This window comes from Dasypus novemcinctus, chromosome 15 (genome assembly GCF_030445035.2).
Source record: "Dasypus novemcinctus isolate mDasNov1 chromosome 15, mDasNov1.1.hap2, whole genome shotgun sequence".
In the NCBI taxonomy this organism is placed as follows: domain Eukaryota; kingdom Metazoa; phylum Chordata; class Mammalia; order Cingulata; family Dasypodidae; genus Dasypus; species Dasypus novemcinctus.
Window position 1 is genome coordinate 23,331,399 of NC_080687.1, and position 20,764 is coordinate 23,352,162.

General features: G+C 42.3%; 1 protein-coding gene across 2 annotated transcripts in view; it reads left to right on the top strand.

The window, feature by feature from the left end:
- CARS2 (cysteinyl-tRNA synthetase 2, mitochondrial) overlaps positions 1-20,764 on the top strand; it is a 70,396-nt gene that overhangs the window by 35,234 nt on the left and 14,398 nt on the right. For both annotated transcript variants that reach the window (XM_058276424.2, XM_058276426.1), the window contains 3 exons: positions 7,527-7,593; positions 16,189-16,327; positions 19,818-19,941. In XM_058276424.2, coding sequence (XP_058132407.1) covers positions 7,527-7,593; positions 16,189-16,327; positions 19,818-19,941 — 330 coding nt within the window. The remainder of the gene's footprint in view (positions 1-7,526; positions 7,594-16,188; positions 16,328-19,817; positions 19,942-20,764) is intronic.

Genomic DNA, 20,764 nt, shown 5'->3' on the forward strand with positions numbered 1-20,764 from the left:
CTGGTTGGTTTTTATAAAAGGTATTTATTTGGGGTAGGAGCTTTCAGATACCAAGCCATAAAGCCTGTTACTACCCTCACCAAAGTCTATTTTCACATATTGGAGCACAATGGCTGCCAATGTCTGTGAGGGTTCAGGCTTCCTGGGTTCCTCCTTTCCAGGGTCTTACTTCTCCTGGCTCAGGTCCTCTCTTCCAGGGGCTTGCTTCTCTTTCCTCTGGGCTTACTTCTCAAGGCTCCAACTTAAGAATCCAGCATCAAACTCCAACATCAAAAACCCCTAACTCTGTCCTTTGCCATGTCTTTTATCTTGGTGGGTGGGGACTCAAAGCCCTAATGACATGGCCCAATCAAAACCCTAATCATAACTTAATCACACCCAGGTACAGACCAGATTACAAACATCATCCAATATCTATTTCTGGAATTCATAACCATATCAAACTGCTACGTGTGCCCTTAATTTTTTTTTTTTATGAAGGTACTGGGGATTGAACCCAGGACCTCGTATATACATAGCAGGCACTCAACCACTGAGCTACACCCACTCTCCCTCATCTAATGTGTTTTTAATTACATCCATTGTGTCTTTCATTCCCATAAGCTGTGCTACTTTTCTTTGCAGGATTTCAAATTGTTCTTTTTGCTCACCCAGTGTTGTCTTAATATCCTTTATCTCTTTAGTGATATTTTCCTTCAACTCCTTAAATTGATTTAAGAAATTTGTGTGATTATCATTGACTAGTCTTAAATCCTTGTCTCAGGATTTTGGGGTTGTTCCTTTGGCTGGGGCCATCTCTTCCTGCTTTTTAGTTTGGCTTGTAATTTTTGCTGATGTCTAGGCATCTGAATATGTTGGTGAATTTACTCTGACAGTCAATTTCTCTCTCCTGCCTATTGGTTTTATTTCATGGCTCTTCTTTGAGTTTTGGTTCAACTTATTCTAAGCCTTTAAAATTTCCCAGGTTTAGTTATCAAAATTGGACCAGGGATTCGCTAATCAGACAGGGCTCTGCTTTAAACCCGGGACAAGAGACTTCTAAAAGCAGTTTTTCTCCTTGCTGTTTCCTGGCCGGCCAACAGAGGGTACATGTCTGGTGAATCTCTCCATGGAGGTATCTCTTTCAACCTCCACTTGACGGATTCTTATCTGGCCAGAACAGAGATTCCGAACAGGCTCTACTGGCCAGATTCACTGAGGAGGGATCTGTTCCCCTCTCAGTTGGCTGCAGTGAGCCACAGGTTTTATTGAGTTCACCTTGAGGGTGGGGGATGGGTGCTGTTCCTGACCACGAGGGTTTAGTAATTCAGTTTTCGTATGGCTTATTCCTCTGTCTGTCCCTCACCCTCCTGAGGGATGTGCAGCCCTCTCCTGGTGTACAGATCCTCAAAGCAGTCCCTCAGGCAACTTTTTGCTCTTCCTCTGTTTTTGTGAGAGTTGAGCCTGCCTACCTATGACACCAGTTTCCTGGAAGGCCAATCTTGATTTTAAATTTCTATTTCTTTGTTTATTAGTAATATGGAATGTATATATGTATATATGAATTTGGCTATTTTTATTTTGTATTTTTTTTGTCAGCCTGCACGTACCCTTTGCCCATTTTCCCCTGGGCATGTTAAGCTTTTGTCCTACACGTTAAAAAATAATTGTCAGTTTTGTCTTTTCATTCCCATTTCCTGTTTTCTGGCAGAAGACAGTTTTTTCAAGTTATTTTGGAGACCATTGACAGGCTTTTATAATTGTTTGCATGGAAACTCTTAATTCTTTTTACTGTAAGGAGATGAGTCAGTGTGGAAAGAGCTTTAGAGTTCAGATATGGTTTCAAAACCTGACTTTTCTAATCTCTAGGTTATGCTTTAGAACCGGTTACTTAACTTCTCAAAGACTTAATGTTTTCCTTCTCTAAAATGAGATAACACCTTCTTTTTAGGGTTCCCCTGCGGGCTGAATTATATAAGGTGCTAGGTAAGCCAGGGCCTGGGCCAGAACACAGGCTCAGTGATGCCTGCACCCTCTCCCCTAAGGATCCCAGTGACAGCAGTGACCCAGGACCACAGATGGCTTCCTGCCAGCATGCACCTATCATCACCTCCTGAGCTCACAGGGGCTCAGAGGGCTTGTTGCTGTCACCACCTAATGGCCATGCAGTGACAAGCATCCCAAGATGAGAAAAGTGTCCTCCGGTTGGCCTGAGCTCTTGAGATCTCTTGGCTCCTGCTGAGATTCTTCCAGCACAGATTTACACATGTGTTGTCACATTTCCCCCTCCAGAGTAACCCAGAGCCAAGTTGTATGGTAGAATCAGAGTAGCATGGGAATTTAGGTGATATCAGTAGGCACAGAGCAGGAACACTTTAAAAAATTGACGTCCTTGAAAATCCATATAACTGAAAACTTATCATACTAGTATCAGAATATAATAACTCAAGTACTAATAGAAACTATAGAGACATTTTAATAATGTTTTCCCCTCTTCTTATATTTGGAAATATTTCTAGACCCTGAATGTTATAGAAAGATTATACTCCAGATATATATTTGTACTACTAAAACTACTCCATAGGAGTACCCAAAGTTGGGAAAATAAACACCCTTTAATGATGTACAAATACTGACTTATATTTGTGAATGCACATTGCAGTTAATTCTGAACAAGTCCAAATTCTGAATGGGAGGAAAAACCTTTTAAACTAAAGCCACCTAGAGGCCTTTTTGGAGTGAAGTAGACAATATGGCTCACCAGAAAAAAAAAATACTATATCCCAGTTCTGAAGAAGAGAGAGATTTCTTTTAGAAAAACTAGAGAACTTCCTCAAATAGAATATATTCATACATATTGCAATGTTAAAATTTGTAACAAAATGGGGGACAAAAGCCAATTAGAGTAGAAAAAGTAGTGTCTACTTAAATTACAAATATAGAGGGAACTGATCCAACTATATCAGATACTGTTTGAGAAATTGTCAGGGGATTTAAGGTACCAATAAATAATAATCTGGCTTTTTCCCCCCAGAATTTGGGAGAGTATATAGGAGACAAACAGATGGAATTGAAATGCCAGCTTTATTACTAATAAAAGTTGGATTAGACCAGGGTTCTTTACTTTTTGTGTGTACCATGGATCCCTTTGATAGCTTGGTAAAATCTATGGAGCCTTTCTTAGAGTAATGTTTTGAAATACATGAAATGAAAGACATAAGACTGCAACTTAATGATACTGAAATGCAGTAAATATGTGCTGCTTTATTAGTGTATTTAACAAAATCTAGCAGTGAGTATAATAGCCACTACAGGCTCAAAATCTAGCAGTGAGTCTAATAGCCACTTTAGGCATAAGCGATAGTTTGAAAGAAATGCAATAGCTGTAATGTGATCTGCAGATATTTGTGATTTCTCCTGGTGACAGTTACAGGTGCTGGTGGTCCTACTGTGGTTTCTTGCTTCCATTGGTGATTGAAGGAAATGTCATATTTCAGTTACAGGTTAGTGGAGATAGATATATAACTATTTTTTCCCCGAATTCATGGAACTGAGAAGTTTCTCCTTGGACCACTAGTCCATGACCAGATTGAGAAATATGGACTAGAGGATTGGCTGTGCAGCTTCCGAGTTAACGTCACCCCCGAATGAGATGGACGAGCCCCACTGCTTTGGGCATGGTCAGAAAGACTGGGGAAGAGACCAGGGGCAGGGAGGAGAGGTGATGGCAGGGGACAGAACCTGGTCTGTTCATTTTCCACCTGGATCACTCCAAAAAGATAAAGAACCCAGAGGAGTCTGAGCCAAGCAAGTTCAGCTCCTTTCCAACTCAGCAAATAGAGCTAAGTCCTTCTTCCTCCAGTGGGGAGGACTGAGTGAGGCAGCCAGCCCACATTTATTCCAAGGGAAGTTCCCTCCGCAGCTTAAGGCCACAGGAGTGGTGAGTCCATATGTAGTTTGTTTCGTTTTGTTTCCAGTGAGGTTGTTTAGGATTAGGTATTGAAACAATATTTTATACCTCATGAAATAATATCCTGATAAAATATTTTGAACTGGATTATGTTATTTAGCCATCTAGATTTTTTTTTCTTATACCTTTTGGCAGCCATATTAATTCTTTCAGGCCCTTGTGTGTGTGTTTTTTTTTAAATTTCAGTGACAGGTAGCCTAGTTATAATATGTGGCGTCATACCAAGGAAGAGGAGTTTCCTTTGTCCCAGTGAGAAGGTGAAGAAATGGCTGTATCTCTGGACATCAGGTTATAGTCAGCCCCTACTAAATATATCATTGTCATATCACCCCAGTGATAAGAGGGGTGCAGGTTAGCCCCAGTGGATCAGGGCTGGACGTAAGATGAGGGAATGCCTGGCGTTCCCACGTCGCTGGGCTCAGCTCCCACTGCAGGCAGGGCCTCAGCTTGAGGGAGAGGAGAGGCTGACGGACAACCTGAGAAGCGTTTGGGGTGTGCAACTAGTTACATCTTCCAAGATGTTGCCAGGAGACAGAGTCCAAAGAGGCTATGGCCATGTCAGTAAATGCACCAAAGGACCTAACTTGAGAGATGTGGACATTCCGGGCACAGGGCTTGACAAGGCAGGAATGCAGACTGAGGGAATGTTTGTGTTGGATGGCAACTTGGCATGCCCGTTTCATTTATAACCACCCTCTCTTCAATACCTAATTTTTAGAGATGAACAGAGACTCATGGAGGTAAAGGAAGTTCCTGGAGCCCAGCTTATGCGCCTCCCGTATCTCAGCAGCCAACCGATAGCTTACGTAGTTAGAGGAGAGTGGGTTTTTTCCTTTCCAATTAAATTGTTTCTTTTCCTGCCTTTCAGATGATTTTTTTACTTTGTTTTTTACTCATTTCGACTAACTGGCAGTATCCTCCCTGTTCTCTGGAGCCTGAGGTACCTGTGGGGGAGAAGGGGGTCAGAGCTGAGGGGCAGCTGTCCTCTGATTTGAGCGACCCTCTTATAGATGGGTCTAGTTTGGGCTGGGTGCGACCCTGTACCACGAGGCCTCCATCAGTGCTGTGTGCTAGTAGAGTTGGAAAAAAGAAATTGCTTATTATGGTTGTAATAAGCCTGAAATGTATTAAAATCTGCTATGGCTAGTAGACCAACTTTCTGTTAATTGGGGAATCCCTTCTGTTCCCAGCCATGATATTTTATTTCTTATGTGCCATACTAGAATCCAAACCTTCAATTTCATTTGGCCTCATGGCAGCTTTGGCATTGTACTGTGAACTAGCAGGATGGAGAGAGGAAACATTTTTTGTAATAATGGGTTTATATTGAGAAGGAAATTGGATTGCCTGAGAGCAAGGGATTGGTGTCTGTGATGGTTAGGCTATTGTGTCAACTTGGCCAGGTAATTGTGCCCAGTTGTTTGGTCGGGGGAGCACTGGGCTGACTGTAGTGCAGGGGCATTTGTGGACTTTAGTCACCATTGACTTTACTGCAGTGGTAAATCATAGATAGCTGGTTATAATTGCATCAGTCAGGGAGATTGCCATCAGCAATGAGTGACGCTTAACCCAATCAGTTGAATCCTTAAAAGGGGAAGTGATTCCAGCATTGAGAGAGAATTTCCCAGCTCGTCTTTGGACAGCCAGCATCTCCCAGAACTCGTTGAGAACCTTCAATGGACTTTCACTGGAGCCCCTGGTTGCAGCCTGCCTGCAGATCCTGGACTTGTGCATCCCCACGGCTGTGTGAGAGACTCTGATACTTATTATCGACGAATATCCCTTGTTGCTTCTGTTTCCCTAGAGAACCCTGACTAATACAGTGTCTAAACATGTTGGCTCCCTCTGAGTCCGAGTGGTGGTTTTTGAGAATGGCACTTTTATGTAGGTACCTGGCCAGCATAGGCAGCTGCAGGGGCAAAGCTGCCCATTGTGGAGGCACTTGTTACCAAGCAGGTAAGACTTTCTTTTTGACACTGACTCTGTGTCAATAAGAAAGTCTTTTGACACTGAGTCAGGCGTCAGAAGAAGCCTAGGCGTCCCCACTGAGTGTAAATCTGCCATCAAAACCAGGAAGCTGCAGGAGTCTTCAGAATCTTAGTTGTTTGTTTCTCTAAACAGGAATTCTTAAATTCCTACATTGGAACAAACAAAACCCACTCTTATTGCAGGATCATTTAATGGGTGTTCTCTGATATAGCTGTTGCACACTGTGTTACTTTTGCCAACTGGAGGACAGAAATAACCACTAGAGAGGAAGAGGGATAGCCAGAATAAGCAGAAGGGTTAAAAACTTTCCCTTTTATTAACTTAGCATCCGTGGAAGAAGGCTGCAGAATATTACTTTTTAACCCAAACTCCTTGTGATCAAATCGCAATGTCTGGGCCCAGCGTGTCTCCTTTGTAACAAGTGCTGGGTGGGGAAGTAAAAGGCCTTCCTCTCCTGCCCATGCGTGCACATCTGATGTGGCGGCGTGGATACTCTGTGCTGTGTGTCCTGTGTGTTGAGGCAAGATGCTGCTCGCGGTCCCCTTTTGTCGCCCTGGCTGGTGGAGGGCTGAAGCATGAGCTTGTGCTTTCTTCACTGTGACCACATTTGAAGGACTAAGGCTGAGAGCCCTTTTTCCTGCTCCCCTCCCTGCTTCCCCCACCCCCACCCCCACACACACACACTCCATCTGTGTCTCTCTGCTCTTGAAAGTAATTGCCACGACTTTTAACACTGACCACCATATATGGAGGTTTTCTTGATGGATTGTGCTGTTTTAACAGTTGCTTCTGATGGTTTAGGTTTTTCCATGTTATTCTTCTTGATGTAGAGTTTTCACTTCTTTATGCACAGAAATTTTAGGAAGACTCTTTAGAGTGATACCTGTTAGGTTAGGTGGAGGGACAAGTTCTTTAAAAAGTTTTCTTGTTTTTACTTATAGTTAGTTATATTTAACTGGAGGCAGAATGATTTATTCTTTGAGAAATACATTTAAGGCACACCTTCACCTCACTGTTTCACAGACTGTGTCTTCAAATATCATGAGATTGGCCTTTTTCTCCTCAGAGAAACCATTAACCGCTGGAGAACTTTTCCTAGAAATTTTTCTTCCTGCCCCTTGGATCCTCCTCCTTTCCCACTCAGCCAGGAGATGATGTGTTTTAAGGCTCCCATTACCTAACCCTTTTCCTGTTCCAGGTACAGCATCATTTTCAGGCTGAGAAATGCCGGCTCTGGTTGTGTTCCTTTTTATGATGAGAGTCCTGGATACAAGACCTCCCAAGGTTAACAGGACTATTTCTCCTTGAACCTTATTAGAGCAAGTTTTTCAGTGAAAAGGGCTTTCTTCTCTGCCTTTCCCACAAGTTTCGAGACTGAACATTGACAGTATAGTGGGGGAAACTACCAGGGAAAAAAGTAATCGATGATAGTGAGTTTGGAAACAAAACTTTTCTCAAAAATTTCTCATTTCTTGGTATGTATATATCAACTTGCATAATTGTAGTAAACAATATAAAAGTAATCTCCAGGTGACACAAAACTTAAAAGAAAAACATTACAAATGTGCTTTATGTCTTATTTTATTAGGACTTTCTAAAGAAGTTTTCACCAGATGTCTTACGGCTCTTCTGTATGCAGAGTAGTTACAGGTCAGGTAAGGAAACTGAAATTTGTAGTCACCTAGAATCAGACAACCACGTTACTCCTTTATTACTCAGCAATTAACCATATTGACAATATTTGGAGATAGTAAAATATGGGCAAAAATAAGTATAATCTTATTAGTGATTGCTTTTTATGCCTTAAGATTTAGGTTCTGAAAATAAACACAGAGGATAATACATTTATGAAATATATCATGAAACCTAAATTTATTATGAAACCCAGGAATCAGCCACAAGATTGCTAAAGCTCCATTCCTGAGTGGGAAGAAGTCAGACTGAAATCCACCAGCACTAACTACTCTCTGTGGGATCTGGAACAAGTTATTTAAGCCCACAGATCTCAGCTTCTTACTTGTAAACTGGGAATGTTAAAAACTGGCCTTGCAGAGTTGTAAGGATCAGCCATAACTTGTATAAGGAACCTACAACGGTGCCTGACTCAAAGGAGCACAAAAGGACCACTACCACCCCAGTCGATGCACCGCACAGCCCACAGTCAGCAGCAGAATGGGCTCCCTCTGCAGAAGAGTGAAGAGTTCCCGTCACTTTGCACTATTACCTGTTGCTCTGGGATTAGACTCTTCGGGCAGGGGAATTGTCTAGTGCAGTGCCCCTAGAGGCCAGAAGGCCTTTCCCCTTCTAAGCCACCCAGACTTAGGTTTGGGGCCAGACTTAGGTTAGGCATTGCCCTCTCTGGCTTCACCAATCTAAGTGGCGACCAAGGCCTCCAGGAGGCCTCCAGATTCTATTACTAGAGCTATACAAAGATCAGGGCCCTCAGGTCCTTTGGGGAATAGTTGAGGGCTTCTCTCTTTGTGGCCTGGAGTAGGTGAGTGATGGAGGGCTTGAAAGCTGTCTCCAGCCTGTAGCCCTGCAGTGCTTCCCCACCACCCACACCGGCTTTGGGAAGGCAGGTTAGGCTAAGATGGGATGAGTCGGGGTTTTCCAAAGTGCAGTAAGCCTTTGCAAGATGTTTGCAAGATGCTACATGGGGGAAGCAGACTTGGCCCAATGGATAGGGTGTCCACCTTCCACATGGGAGGTCTGTGGTTCAAACCCAGGCTTCCTTGACCCATGTGGAGCTGGCCCAGGCACAGTGCTGATGCACGCAAGGAGTGCCCTGCCACGTAGGGGAGCCCCACACACAAGGAGTGCGCCCCGTAAGGAGAGCCTCCCAGTGCGAAAGAAAGTGCAGCCTGCTCAAGAATGGCACTGCACACACGGAGTGCTGACACAACAAGATGATGCAACAAAAAGAAACAGATTCCTGGTGCCACTGATAAGGATAGAAGCAGTCATAGAAGAACACACAGCGAATGGACATAGAGAGCAGACAACTGGGGGAGTGGGGGGAAAGGGGAGAGAAATTTTTAAAAAATCTTAAAAAAAAAAAAAGATGCTATGTGGTTCAGGGAGGAGCACTTTTTATTGTAAAAGCTCTGTTTTTATTTAAATGGTCACCTAATAATGGTGATTATACTGGCTTTCCATTAACAGTAGTGCTAAACTGTTTCCTTTCAAAATTACTTCTATCTAACTTTAAAAATTGGGTTGATCATAACGAAAAAGATTAAACATTTAATGACTAGTACTTGAATCGGGTAAAACTCTTTGGTAACAGCCGAGTTGGGAGACCTTGGATTAGAAGGTCCTTCCTCCCTAACAGTTGGGGTTTTCCTCTCTGCCCACTTCTTGAGCAGCTTCGTTAGGTATAGGTACATCTCTGACCCCTGCCTGACCTTCCGTTCCCTAGTTGCATTTGTTCGCCCAAGACTTCTTCCTAGTTGTGTTGACAGTCCTTCTGACTCTACTCTAAAACTGACCTTGGTATTTTCCTCCTACAGTTCTGTCTCCATAATCTGCAGAGTAACTGTTGTTGAGTCTTCCTTAGTCTGGTGTAATGCCTTGCATTTCTAGGCCACACCCTAGTGAGGGAATCTATTGATTTTTGCACCTCTAGCCTCTCTGTACTCCACTGGCACTGAAATTTTTCTGAACTGTTATTTTTGTCATCTCATCTCCCTCTATCTTCTTGAACCTCCCATTCATTTTCCTTGCCCTAGTTTATTTCTCATTTTGTATGAAGATGATGGGGTCAGTGAGGAGCGAGCAACTGAAATATAATCTTAGTTCAGTGACCGAGTGCACCCAAGCTGACAATATAATTTATCTCATGCACCAAACCTTTCAAGAGAGAACACCTGGTTGTTCTGTCAACCTCTCAAGAGAGAACACCTGCTTGGTTGAACACCTTTGGTTATCCCCCTTTCCTTGAATGCCCCCTCCCCTTTTTTGTACCCTTCGGAGTCTAGCCTTTTAGGGCAGCACCTACAGCTACATGAGCACACAGATACTTGCTTGCCCAGGTGCTCTGACACTCAGACCAAGGTATACTTTGATAATATTCAAACTCATACACTTAGACACACATATACAACAGACACACATGCAAGTTCTAGCACCTACATTTCTTTAGCGCTTAGTCATTTGCCATTTTCTGCCTTGTATTGTTAGGAGTAGATGATTTCCTCAGCTATATGGCAGTCTTTTCGAAGGGAGAGATTATGCCTTTTATATCTTTTATAGTCTCACCGAACATAGTCTTTGTACATTCCTATTCTCTTTAAATATTTGTTGCTTTATTAACATTTATTAATCAGATTTTTATTAAGTATGTTTTAAGTGCAAAGTCTTATGTGTAGGATCTGTGAGGAGATGCAGAGATTCTTGGCTTGAGAAGCTTATGTATCACATTCAGTACTAAGTGATAAGCTAGGATCAGGAAAATACAAGGTCCTTCCATGTAGCCAGTCCCTCAGCAGGCAGCTGATGCTTGTTCAAAGACAGCTTTGCTGCACAGGATGTGCGTGGAGCACAGGTAACAGCGAGCTGGATGCAGTCAACTTAAGCATGAAGTGCAGAAGAAATACTGTGCAGATGGTGTGCTTGGAGGTACACTAGTGGCACTCCTTTAGAACAAAGACGAGGTGAGAGTCTGAAGAGGATAGCTAGAAACAGTGGTGGACTTCACAGCAGTGCCCATCTTTAAAAATCAAAGCATTTCTGCCCACGAGATGTGTGTTATGTTTGCTGCCTTTGCCCAAATCCTTATCCTGGTTTTGAGGTACACACAGCAGTGTTGCTGGCCTTACACTGCTAGATCAAGATTCTCTGCATTGTGGATTATCTTAGTCTCTGTCCTCATTGGGTAGACATAAAGAATTGTGTCAGGGGAACTGAATCCACGGAAGCTGTGAACCCCAATCTCAAGCGTTAGGCTATGACTCTTGCCCAGTTACTTGGCTTTGAATTATTTTCAATTGTTAATCTTGATACAAATTTATAACCAGTAGTTACTATTGTATAATGTAACATCCATATGTAGAATGTTTGTTTATATGTGCTTACAGCCTAGACATTTGAATGAGGAAGATTTTAAAAAAGCAGATTGATCTGACAAATTCATTGTTTCCATCTTACTCAGAGTTACTAAAGGGAAGAGAATGTCATTCAGGGAGAAAGGATGCTGTGAATTTCATCTGCACAAATGTTCATTGTACGTGCACAGTGCAAAATTCTTTCCGCGTAACTTGTACTTGTTCCTCCCTGTTGTGTACCAGTTTCCATAATGGAAGAAGAAGCGCTAGCTGAAATGAGTTATATTTATGGTAGAGAGTGGATGCTTTGCATTTCATTCTCAGGTGAAGAAAGGAGAGGTTAGATTGTGTAACTTCCAGGTCAGATGGTCTGGTCCATGTGAGAGAATAGAATTTTCAGTAGGGTCCATCTGGTGTATCCTGGTTACTGATATTGGTCCTTCCAAAAAAAAATTATTCTGAGTCCTTCCCAGTGGCCGTCTACCGTTGAAAGCCTGTGCTCCCAACTCCTTTTCATGGAGGGGTAACAGCAGGAGCCTATTATTAGTTTTAATAATGTATGTAGTTTCTTTTGAACTTGGCATACCAAGTTTGGTCTAAAGAGAGACTTTCTCAAGCAGTAGCAGCTATTTCACAAACTCATTGTAAGAATTTTTGGGTGGGATATAGGGAGCACTTATCTACCAGTGAGAGCTTTCTGGAAACACCAATGCATCTGTGAATGGCATGTTAGCAAGATGTGGATTCCTGTGGCCAAAGCTTTGACACTCTGAATAACCCCTCAGAAATAGGATACCCTTCCAAGAGCAGAAAGCAGTGACAGTGAGGCCCACGGTCTGGCCACTTGCTCTCTCAACTTACCTGCAGGTCCTCCAGGTTCCAGTGGTGTGGGAATTAATTTTCTTCTTTTGATACACTGCTCTATTCACCTGCAAGACATTCTCTAGGACATTGTCAAGTAGATGGAACATGATGGTTGGCAGCAAGAGAGTCTAATCCTTATTCAACACAGTGTTGCTTAGACTTGAGAAAAGCTACTTTTTTCTCGGTTTTCATACCTGTAGAATAGAATATATGGAATGTAAACAGGAAATGCTTTTCTCCTTAACCTTTAGGTATGGTGTTAAGTGCAGTTAGGCCATCTGTCTTGCCCTCTCCCTATCTGAGATGATTGTCCTTCCTGTGTCATTAGTGCTAAGTTTACCTTAGTGCTTTATATTAACCCCATCAGTTCTAACTTTGTTTTAAAGTTTGTCAGATTGTTTGTGGTTTTCTGGGGTTTTCCCCTTTTGAATCAAGTTTCCCAAAAGCAAATCTGCAAATGGATTTTGATAAAAGAGGGAAAAGATTGTAAGACTGTAGAACCTAGAGGTAAATTTTCATTGTAAGGCTCCCAGCTTGAATCCATGTCTAATGTTGGTGTTCTCATTTTGGAACTGATATGTTTAGGCATGTCAGTGTGTCATTTTTGGCAAATATGTCCACATAGGCTCCTTTCACACTTGTGGTTTTCAAAGGGATATTTAAAGCTTGGGCTGTAGACCACACCAGCCTGAGAACTGTTACTGGTCCAAACCAGAGTAAGTACAGAATGTAGGAGTAAGGGTTTAGAAATGTCTTAACAATTTGACATTGCTGTCATCAATGATTTCAAATGAATCATTTAAAAATAGTTCATTCTTACTGTTTGTCTTAGTTTCCCAAAGGGCTGCTGATGCAAAGAACCAGAAATGGGTTTTATAATGGGGATTTTAGTTAGGGTAAAAGCTTACAGTTCCAAGGCTGTGAAATGTCCACATCAAAGCACCATCAGAGATACTTTCTCACCAAAGTCAGCTAGTGGTGATCCCTGTGTCCTACCTTGTGGTGAAGCAAGATGGCAGCCAATCTCTGCCTAGGTCCCTGCCTTCCCCTCCAGAATTTACCATCTCCCAGAGCTCAGCTGTGGGCAACCAGACAGGCTTGTCTCTTTCTGGGCCTCTTTTAGTCTTGGCTTCTCTGCTTCCCTCCCAAGTTCACTGTAGGCTATCAGGCACATGGCTTGGCTCATCGGCCTTAAGCTGCTCTGTGGGCCCAGCCCCTCGGGGCCTCTTTCTGTGCCTCTCTGCTTTGCTGATTCCAGCCTCTCAGCCTCTCAGGGCTACTCTGCCTTTCTGCAGCTATCGACACATTTATAGTCCTCTCTACAGTCTCCTTTCTCTCACATGACAGGATCAAAAATGGCAGCTTCCTTTTTCTGTTTGTGTCTTCCTCTGTGTCTACATTTATAGACAGCTCAGCAAGAGGGTAGAAACCCATTCTGTGTCATGCCTCACTGACATAGTCCAATCAGAGGGGCAGCACCCACAGGAATTTGGGATTCACCAAATTCAAACTGTCACACTTCTTTTACATACATATCATATCTCAATGGATTAGAAATTAAAATTTTTTAAAAAGACGATTTGGGAAACACTAGTTAAAAATGTTCATCAAAAATTATTCTGGTGCTTAGAGTATTAAATGTAAACCATTTTTATAGGGAGATCAAGAGATCTCAGAAAAATAAAATGTCAGAAAAATAAATCTTTTCCTTTTTATCAGCTTATTCCCATTTCACTGGACATTAACAGCAGGATAAACTTCGTGGTTGGTTGAGCTATCTTGAAACATTCTCTGTCCATTCCCGTACACATTTCATCAGTGCTTGAGTAAAACCAAGCATAGTGCATATTTTCTGCATCTTGCTCCAAAGCACCAGTTCAGCCAGACACAGGGGCCTCCCAATAGAGCCCTAATCCTGCCCAGCTCCTGGCACCTGTGTGCCATCGGGCACCTGCAGGGGCTAGATCAGAACATGGAGGCAGATTTGCAATCACATCCTCAGAAAGCAACTCCCTCCTTCCTCTCCTCCTCTCTTGCACAAATATTTGTTTCTACAGGCTACAGTGCATTTTTAACAGGTAGTGGGTTAGCTCTTCCTCTGAGGCCATGTGAATATACTACTCAAATACTTCTGTTCCCAGTGGCCTAGGCATAGCTATACCTTAGTGGATTTTCAAGTTTCCAACAGTAAAGGTAAAGAATGGTAAGTGATACAGAAACTGAGGCTGTACATGTCACTCCAGAGAGTTGACACTACAAACTTCAGGGGACACCTCATTTAATTTGTTGGTTTTTGGGGGAGGGGGTGTTAAAATTTTTAAATAACTAAAAATATATAATCTTTTGCATGTTTAAAAACACATACCGGTGTTCTACAAAGATCAGATAGCTTTGAAAGAACTTTAGTTTCTTTTTTTAAGGGATGTTAATCAATGTTAATGTTTTTTAAGGGTCATCCCATATCTTCTTTTTTTATTTCCAAATTTTCAGACTCTTGGGGGGAGAAATGTTATTTCCAGAATCTTGCAGATTGTTTGCTTTTGTATAACATTTCTGAGCTAATCACCATGGCAAGTCGCATGAACTTGGTTCATTAACTCTGAATTCCTTATTATTATGATTCACCCAGACTCAGCTAATACTGAAATTTAGTTCATCATGGCACGTCAGTTTCTTGAAGATGATTTCAAACTCACTCTGCTAGGACCAAAAAATGACTACTGAATTTTGGCTTTTACTCTTTGTGACCTCCTCCTTTGGGAGTGAGTGTCCCTGGTTCTCTTGCAAGAGTTGATAGTAGTGCCATCTTTTAGTGGAGCACAATCTTTGGTATGTCTTGCTCTAAAACACTTGGAAAATGTCAGCATTTAATTGAAACCCTACATGATAAAAGAGATACTACATAGTCATTTAGTCTTAAAGTTTAATTTAAAAAACTGGGGGGTTAATACTGATTTAAAATTTTTATTTACTGCTTCTTAAAAGTAGGTCTTGGGGCAATAATTATTTTTACATTACTTTTATTTTCCTGCCAATAATTCTGGGATTTATATTAATTTACATATTAATATTCTTTGGGGCCATATGTTGCCATTTTATTTTGTTTGTCCTTAAACTGATCTAATTTTGCCTATATCTTTTATCAAATGCTTTTCTGAGTAATAGCTAATGTATATTGACTACTATTCTAGATGTTTTACTCATTAAGCCTCACTAGGCCATGGAAGTAGATTCCATTATTACTCATACTTTATAGATGGGGAAATTGAATCCAGGAGGCTTAGTGATTTGCTCAAGGTCACACTGAGGAAAGGTGGAGTCAGGATTCAAACCTTATCAACAAGGCCCAGAGTCCATACCCCTAGCCCTTACACTTACTTTACACGCTCAGGGCTATTCACAACCTCCTTCCTTTCCCTCCTCCTAAGTTTTCATCTCTTTCTTTTTTGAGGTACCTCAGATTGAACCCAGGACCTCGTACATGGGAAGCAGGTGCTCAGCCTCTGAGCTACACCCACTCCCCACCATACACTTAGGAATTCCTGAGCTTGCTGATGTTCTTCTCCTTTTCCCACACCCTATTTTCTCTTATTCCTCTGCTGGAACAGATGACCCATGAAAGGCAGTTCTTTTATGGGAAGATGATCACATAAGTGATTGAAGCTGGGAAATTTAGTTATTTCAGAGTTTTGAAAGGCTGTCAGAAGAGAGAACTCTCCTTTTTGCTGGGGTCCCAGAACAGAGGTGTTCTAGAGACCCAGGCAGGCCAGTCTTGCTCTCTGGACTGTCTTCTTAGACCTAATTTTATGTAGTATAAAACTTTGACATTTGAGGACCATTTCTCTTTATACCTTTTCTGAAACATTGAGCCAAAAATCCTCATTGCAGCCAGTTAGCAGATTTCCTTATAGGAGCTTCTGGTCTTTAAAGAGGCATCCAGGGCAAGATCTCTCCCACTCTTCAGAGTTAGCTGTTCTGTGTATCTGTCCGTGAGAATAAGCCCCCCTTGGCCAAGAAATATTCTGAAAAGCATCCTCAAAGTTTTTCCACAGACCATCTTGTTGCTTCCAAGATGGTATGCAACTTTAATTAGGATACTTTGTATCCTTTGTATCAGATGTGACTTGGGGAATTGGGGTTATAGGAAAGCAGTTGTTTTCTTTATTTCTTCCTTTCCTTCGTTCCCTTCCTCTTCCTGCTTAGTTTTAGAATAGTGTGAGGTCAGGCCACAGCTTGCAAGGCCCTCTGAAGAAATGCTGCCAGACTTCAGTGTAACTGGTGTTGCTTATTGTAGGACATGTTAAATGGCAATCTCACTTCAAGTAACAATCTCTTCCTTCTTAGCAATAGACTATAGCGACACTACCATGAATGAGGCTAAGCATCTCCTCCTTAGGATATCCTCTTTCCTTGAAGATTCACGAGCCTATGTGAAAGGACAGCTGGTGTGTGACTCCATCAGGGAAGATCTATTGTGGGAAAGGTAAGATGCACATCCAAGTGCTCCACTGGTGATGGCCAGATATGTGCCTTTCCCCCAGAAACCAGGTGTGGGCTGCTACTTACAAAGAGGAAGTAATTGGCTGCTGTTTGGGGTGGGAAGGGGCAGGAAGTGGGAGAAGAAGAGAGAAGAAAGGCTTCCTAGAAACTGAAGACCTTTAATTAGAAAGTATGGTGGCATGGCAGGTGCATGGACTTGGGAGACAGACCGACCTGGCTTCTTACTTTCTAGCCTGTGACCTTGGCAGTCCATCAGTCTCACTGGGTAAGAAATGAGAATGCCCTTCCTTGATGGGGTGATTGTAAAGGTTATAAGTAAGGTACATACTAGGACCATGTTTTCCCTGTGTTTGTCAACATTTATTTGTTTTAATAAATGATAGTTTTTATCACTAGTACTTCATAATTAAAGGAAGATTTACAGATCACTGGATGAGTCAGACCTTTGAGGAAAGTGTGCATGCCACAGATGGGTTAGGGGAAAAGGAATTAACATCAAGTTTGCTGAGAATAAACACGTCAGCATTATCCACCTTCCTCTCAGTTAATAGTAAAGCTGCTGTCACCAAAGGAAGAAACATACTTTTTTTGTGCACTGTAAAAACTATTTGGGTCATGTTGTATTGATTCAGAACTAAGAAAGATTTGAAAAATAAGAGATTAGATATTTGACCTCCTGAATAGCAAGTAGGAAGAAAAAAGTGAACTCCTAACACTCCTGATATTAAAGATGGGAAAATTTTATTAAAGCTTCAGTTTTGTTGTTTCAATAAGTGTTTAAACATGTTTTTCATTGTCTGTTACATTAAAAAGTTTGAAAGATTCAGGAATGTTCTCAGAGCTTTTCTAGAGATGGTAAGAAATTGGAATGATTTGTGGAAGCTGGGGAAATATCTCTCTGGAGATGAGGAATGGAAAGGAGTGTGATGAGTTTGTCAGACATTTATTGAACACCGGCTGTGTGTCAACACCTGTACTTAGAACAGGGGACCCAGAGAGTAATTAAGACATGTTCCTCCTCTCTTGAGGAACTCAAAAGAGGAATAAAGAAATCTGGACTTGATGGGTCAGTCGGGGAGAAGATGGGAATCATATAGGATGAAAAGCCATTCATTACAGCAGGGGGAGCCTTGGGGACAATGCTCAGAGGACTGGAAGAGCCCCGCTGAGGTCAGGGGTCTTGAGTGGCTGCATGACTGGGAATTGTGTCAGCAAGACACAGCGGCCACTTGGATGGCAGTGTGAGAGAGAGGAAAGGATAAAGATGAATGCTCTTTTTTGCCTTGGTTGACTAGTGGTGCTACTCACTAAAGTAGAGAATATGGGAAGAAAAGACTCAGGGTAAAGGAGAGAATGAATTCCATTTATCAGTCAGGTTAGGCCAGGTGATGCTCTGTAATAAACAACCCTGGATCTCAGTGGCATAAAGATACGCAGGTTCATTTTCCACTCATGCTCCCTGTCCACCATGGGTCAGCAGAGACCCTATGCAGGGCGCCCACGCAGGGACCTGGGCTGATGGAGCAGCTAGCATTTCCCGTGTCAGTAGCTGCCATGCCAGAGGAAGAGAAGAGTTCTATGGGCGCTGGCCTCAGCAGCAGAGTGCTCTGGGCTTGAAGTGGCACATCACTTTTCTCAACATAGTGGAGAGCAGAAGTGGTTGCAGGGCCCCACCCCACTGCGAGGTAGCTTGGAAGCATAATCCTGCCTGTCCATAAAGGAGGGAGAACAACTGGGGTGAACAGCACCCACAACCACTACAGATAAAAAATGAATCTCTCTGGCAGGAAGTTAGATGGGAATCTACACTCTGAAGAGAAATTTGGGCCGGAAATTTAGGAGTGATCAGTGACTGAAGCCACAGGTGTGCAGGAGAAGAATCATATAGAGCAAGAAATAAAGGCCAAAATGGATCCCTAGACCATGCCCAGCATTCCAGAGGTTGTCAGGAATTAGGAATCTGAAATGGAAGAGAAGGAAAATGAAACCCAGGAGTAGTAGCACCTGGAGGCCATGAGAAGAGAATTTTTTTCAGGATGTGGCCAGTTATGCCAGTGGTGAGATAGAGCTTAGGAGGAAGACTGAAAGCTGGAGGTCATTGGTGACCCCAAGCAAGAGCAGTTTCCTTGCCACTGGTTAGGGAATAATAAGAAGGTGAGGAAGTGGAGCCCATCACTGGAGACTACTCTTTGGGGGACGCTTAACGGCAAAGGAACTAGAGAGGGCTATAGCTAGAGGGTGACAAAAATGAGAAACCCACACTTGTTTATATGCTGAGAGGAAAAAGCCAGTGGAGAGGGCAAGAGAAGGGGTGTTTGGCTTATGGGTCTGAACATGGGTTGTGGCAACACAGCTGAGGGGCTCAGGCATAGGAGGGAAGGGTGGGCAAGGATGCACAAAAATAAGTCTGTACATGGGGGTCAGGAAGTTGAGGGACTTCCCATCCTTTGATCTTTATTCTTTTTCAGTGACCCTGAGCACCCCAAAAATGTCAAGTGCTACCATTTTAAAAGAAGCACAGGATTCTGCAGGTGGGAGAAAAACAATAGGGCACACTTGACTGGCTGGTGGGCTCAAGACAGCTCAGGGTCAGAACTGAAAGGAGGAGGCAGAGGAGGTGCTTTCTACTTTTCCAGAGTCTTTGTTATATCATCTCTGTAACTCCTCACCATTTAGCCTTACTGGACAGGAATAGCGGCTGAGTGCTTGGTCCACAATCAGAACTTGATGGATGATGGAGACATGACGCCATCTTTTTCCCCCTTCTCAAATCTTCACTTGCATAATACATTTGAATTAAGATTATGGTATCATTTTATAGGAACCCTCCTTAATTTCTCACCATTCATTTTTAAAACCATTATGAAAATTCCCACATGTGTATTATGAATTCACACGCTGTCTTTTTGGGGTTGGTTTTTTTTTTTTTAGGAGGCACAGTGGATTGAACCCAGGACCTAGTACATGGGAAACAGGCACTCAACCACTGAGCTACATCTGCTCTCCAGAGCTGGTTTTCTGTTTGTTTTTTGTTTTTAGGAGGTACTGGGGATTGAACCCAGGACCTCATACATAGGAAGGAGGTGCTCAGTCCCTTGAGCTACATTCGCTCCCCAGCAAACGCAGTTTTTTATTTGGTAACGTGACAATTTTAAATTGATCTTACATAGTTGAGATTCTGCTACACAGAAAGCTAGCTTAATACTCTAGAGTCCAGTTTATTAGAAAGAGGAAAGGAGAAGACTATCTCAAGTCTTTTTGACATAGAAAGAGTCCCAAAAATTAAAATCACTAAGCCTTCTCCTTGAGAAGTGTTTTTGCTTCTGAAAGATTGGCATGGGTGCCTTGACGCTGGTGAACGAATAATCGTAAGTTGGGTGCCCATGACTGAGGGATGCCTGTGGATTTTGCTTCTTATTAAAGTTTCCTTTTTGAATAATTGACTCATTTGTTTTCCTTATTTTTCCTCAAAGACTAACCAACACAAAGGTAGCTGTAAAGGCTGCGTTTGCAGATGACTTTGACACACGGAAAGCGTTTGATGCCATTATGGACCTCATTCACCATGGGAACCGACAGCTTAAGGCAGTTACTAAGGTAACTCATGAGGATATGGCAGCTCCCCTACTCCTAGTGCTTAATGCTAGCAAATTAGTTGTGGGTTTTGTTTTTGTTTTCCCCTAATAAGGGAAGAAGAGAAGAAAAATCCGCTCTTTGGAGTGGCTTTACTTTCTACAGCTGGTGGTTTCCAAGCATCTACTCAATAACCTTTTGCTTCTTTAAGAATTCCTGGAGCTTTTTTATTTTTTATCTGTGGTCTGTCTCTGCTGGCACCTGCAGAGGTGACAGCACACCTGCAGAGGTGACAGTACACCCTGATGGACTATTTAATGGTCTGAACCTGAGTTGTGAGAATTAAATATGGACATCTGTAGAGCACCTGAACAATTTTTGGCATACTGGCCAGTAGGCATTGCATGTTGCTGATGTGTGTACTGTGTAATCCTCCTGTTGGCTCAGAGAAACTTTGTGGAATGGGAGTTTGGTTGCAAAGTGTGAAATAGGGGAGGGAGTGGTGGTTCAGGGACTCCGACTCTTCTGTTTACCCCCAACCTCTCCAGGCTTTGGTGTGACCTGCAGAATGCTCTTGAGAATATTTCAGAACTCCAAAATTCTTTGATCCTATAAGAGATTCTAATTGTGTTTTCTCCTCTGAGAAAATATTTTTATTTATCCAGTCCATTTGTGATACTTTCTTATAGAACAGCTTTTTTTCTTTCTTTCTTGTCTCTTCTGTTTTCTTTCTTTAGAATAGCTTTTGGATAGAATTTTTTTTTCTCAAAGATCCATTTTTCAAATCCAAGTATTACACGATCTGCAGATCTGTTTTATTTTTTTAATTTCTCTCCCCTTCCCCTCT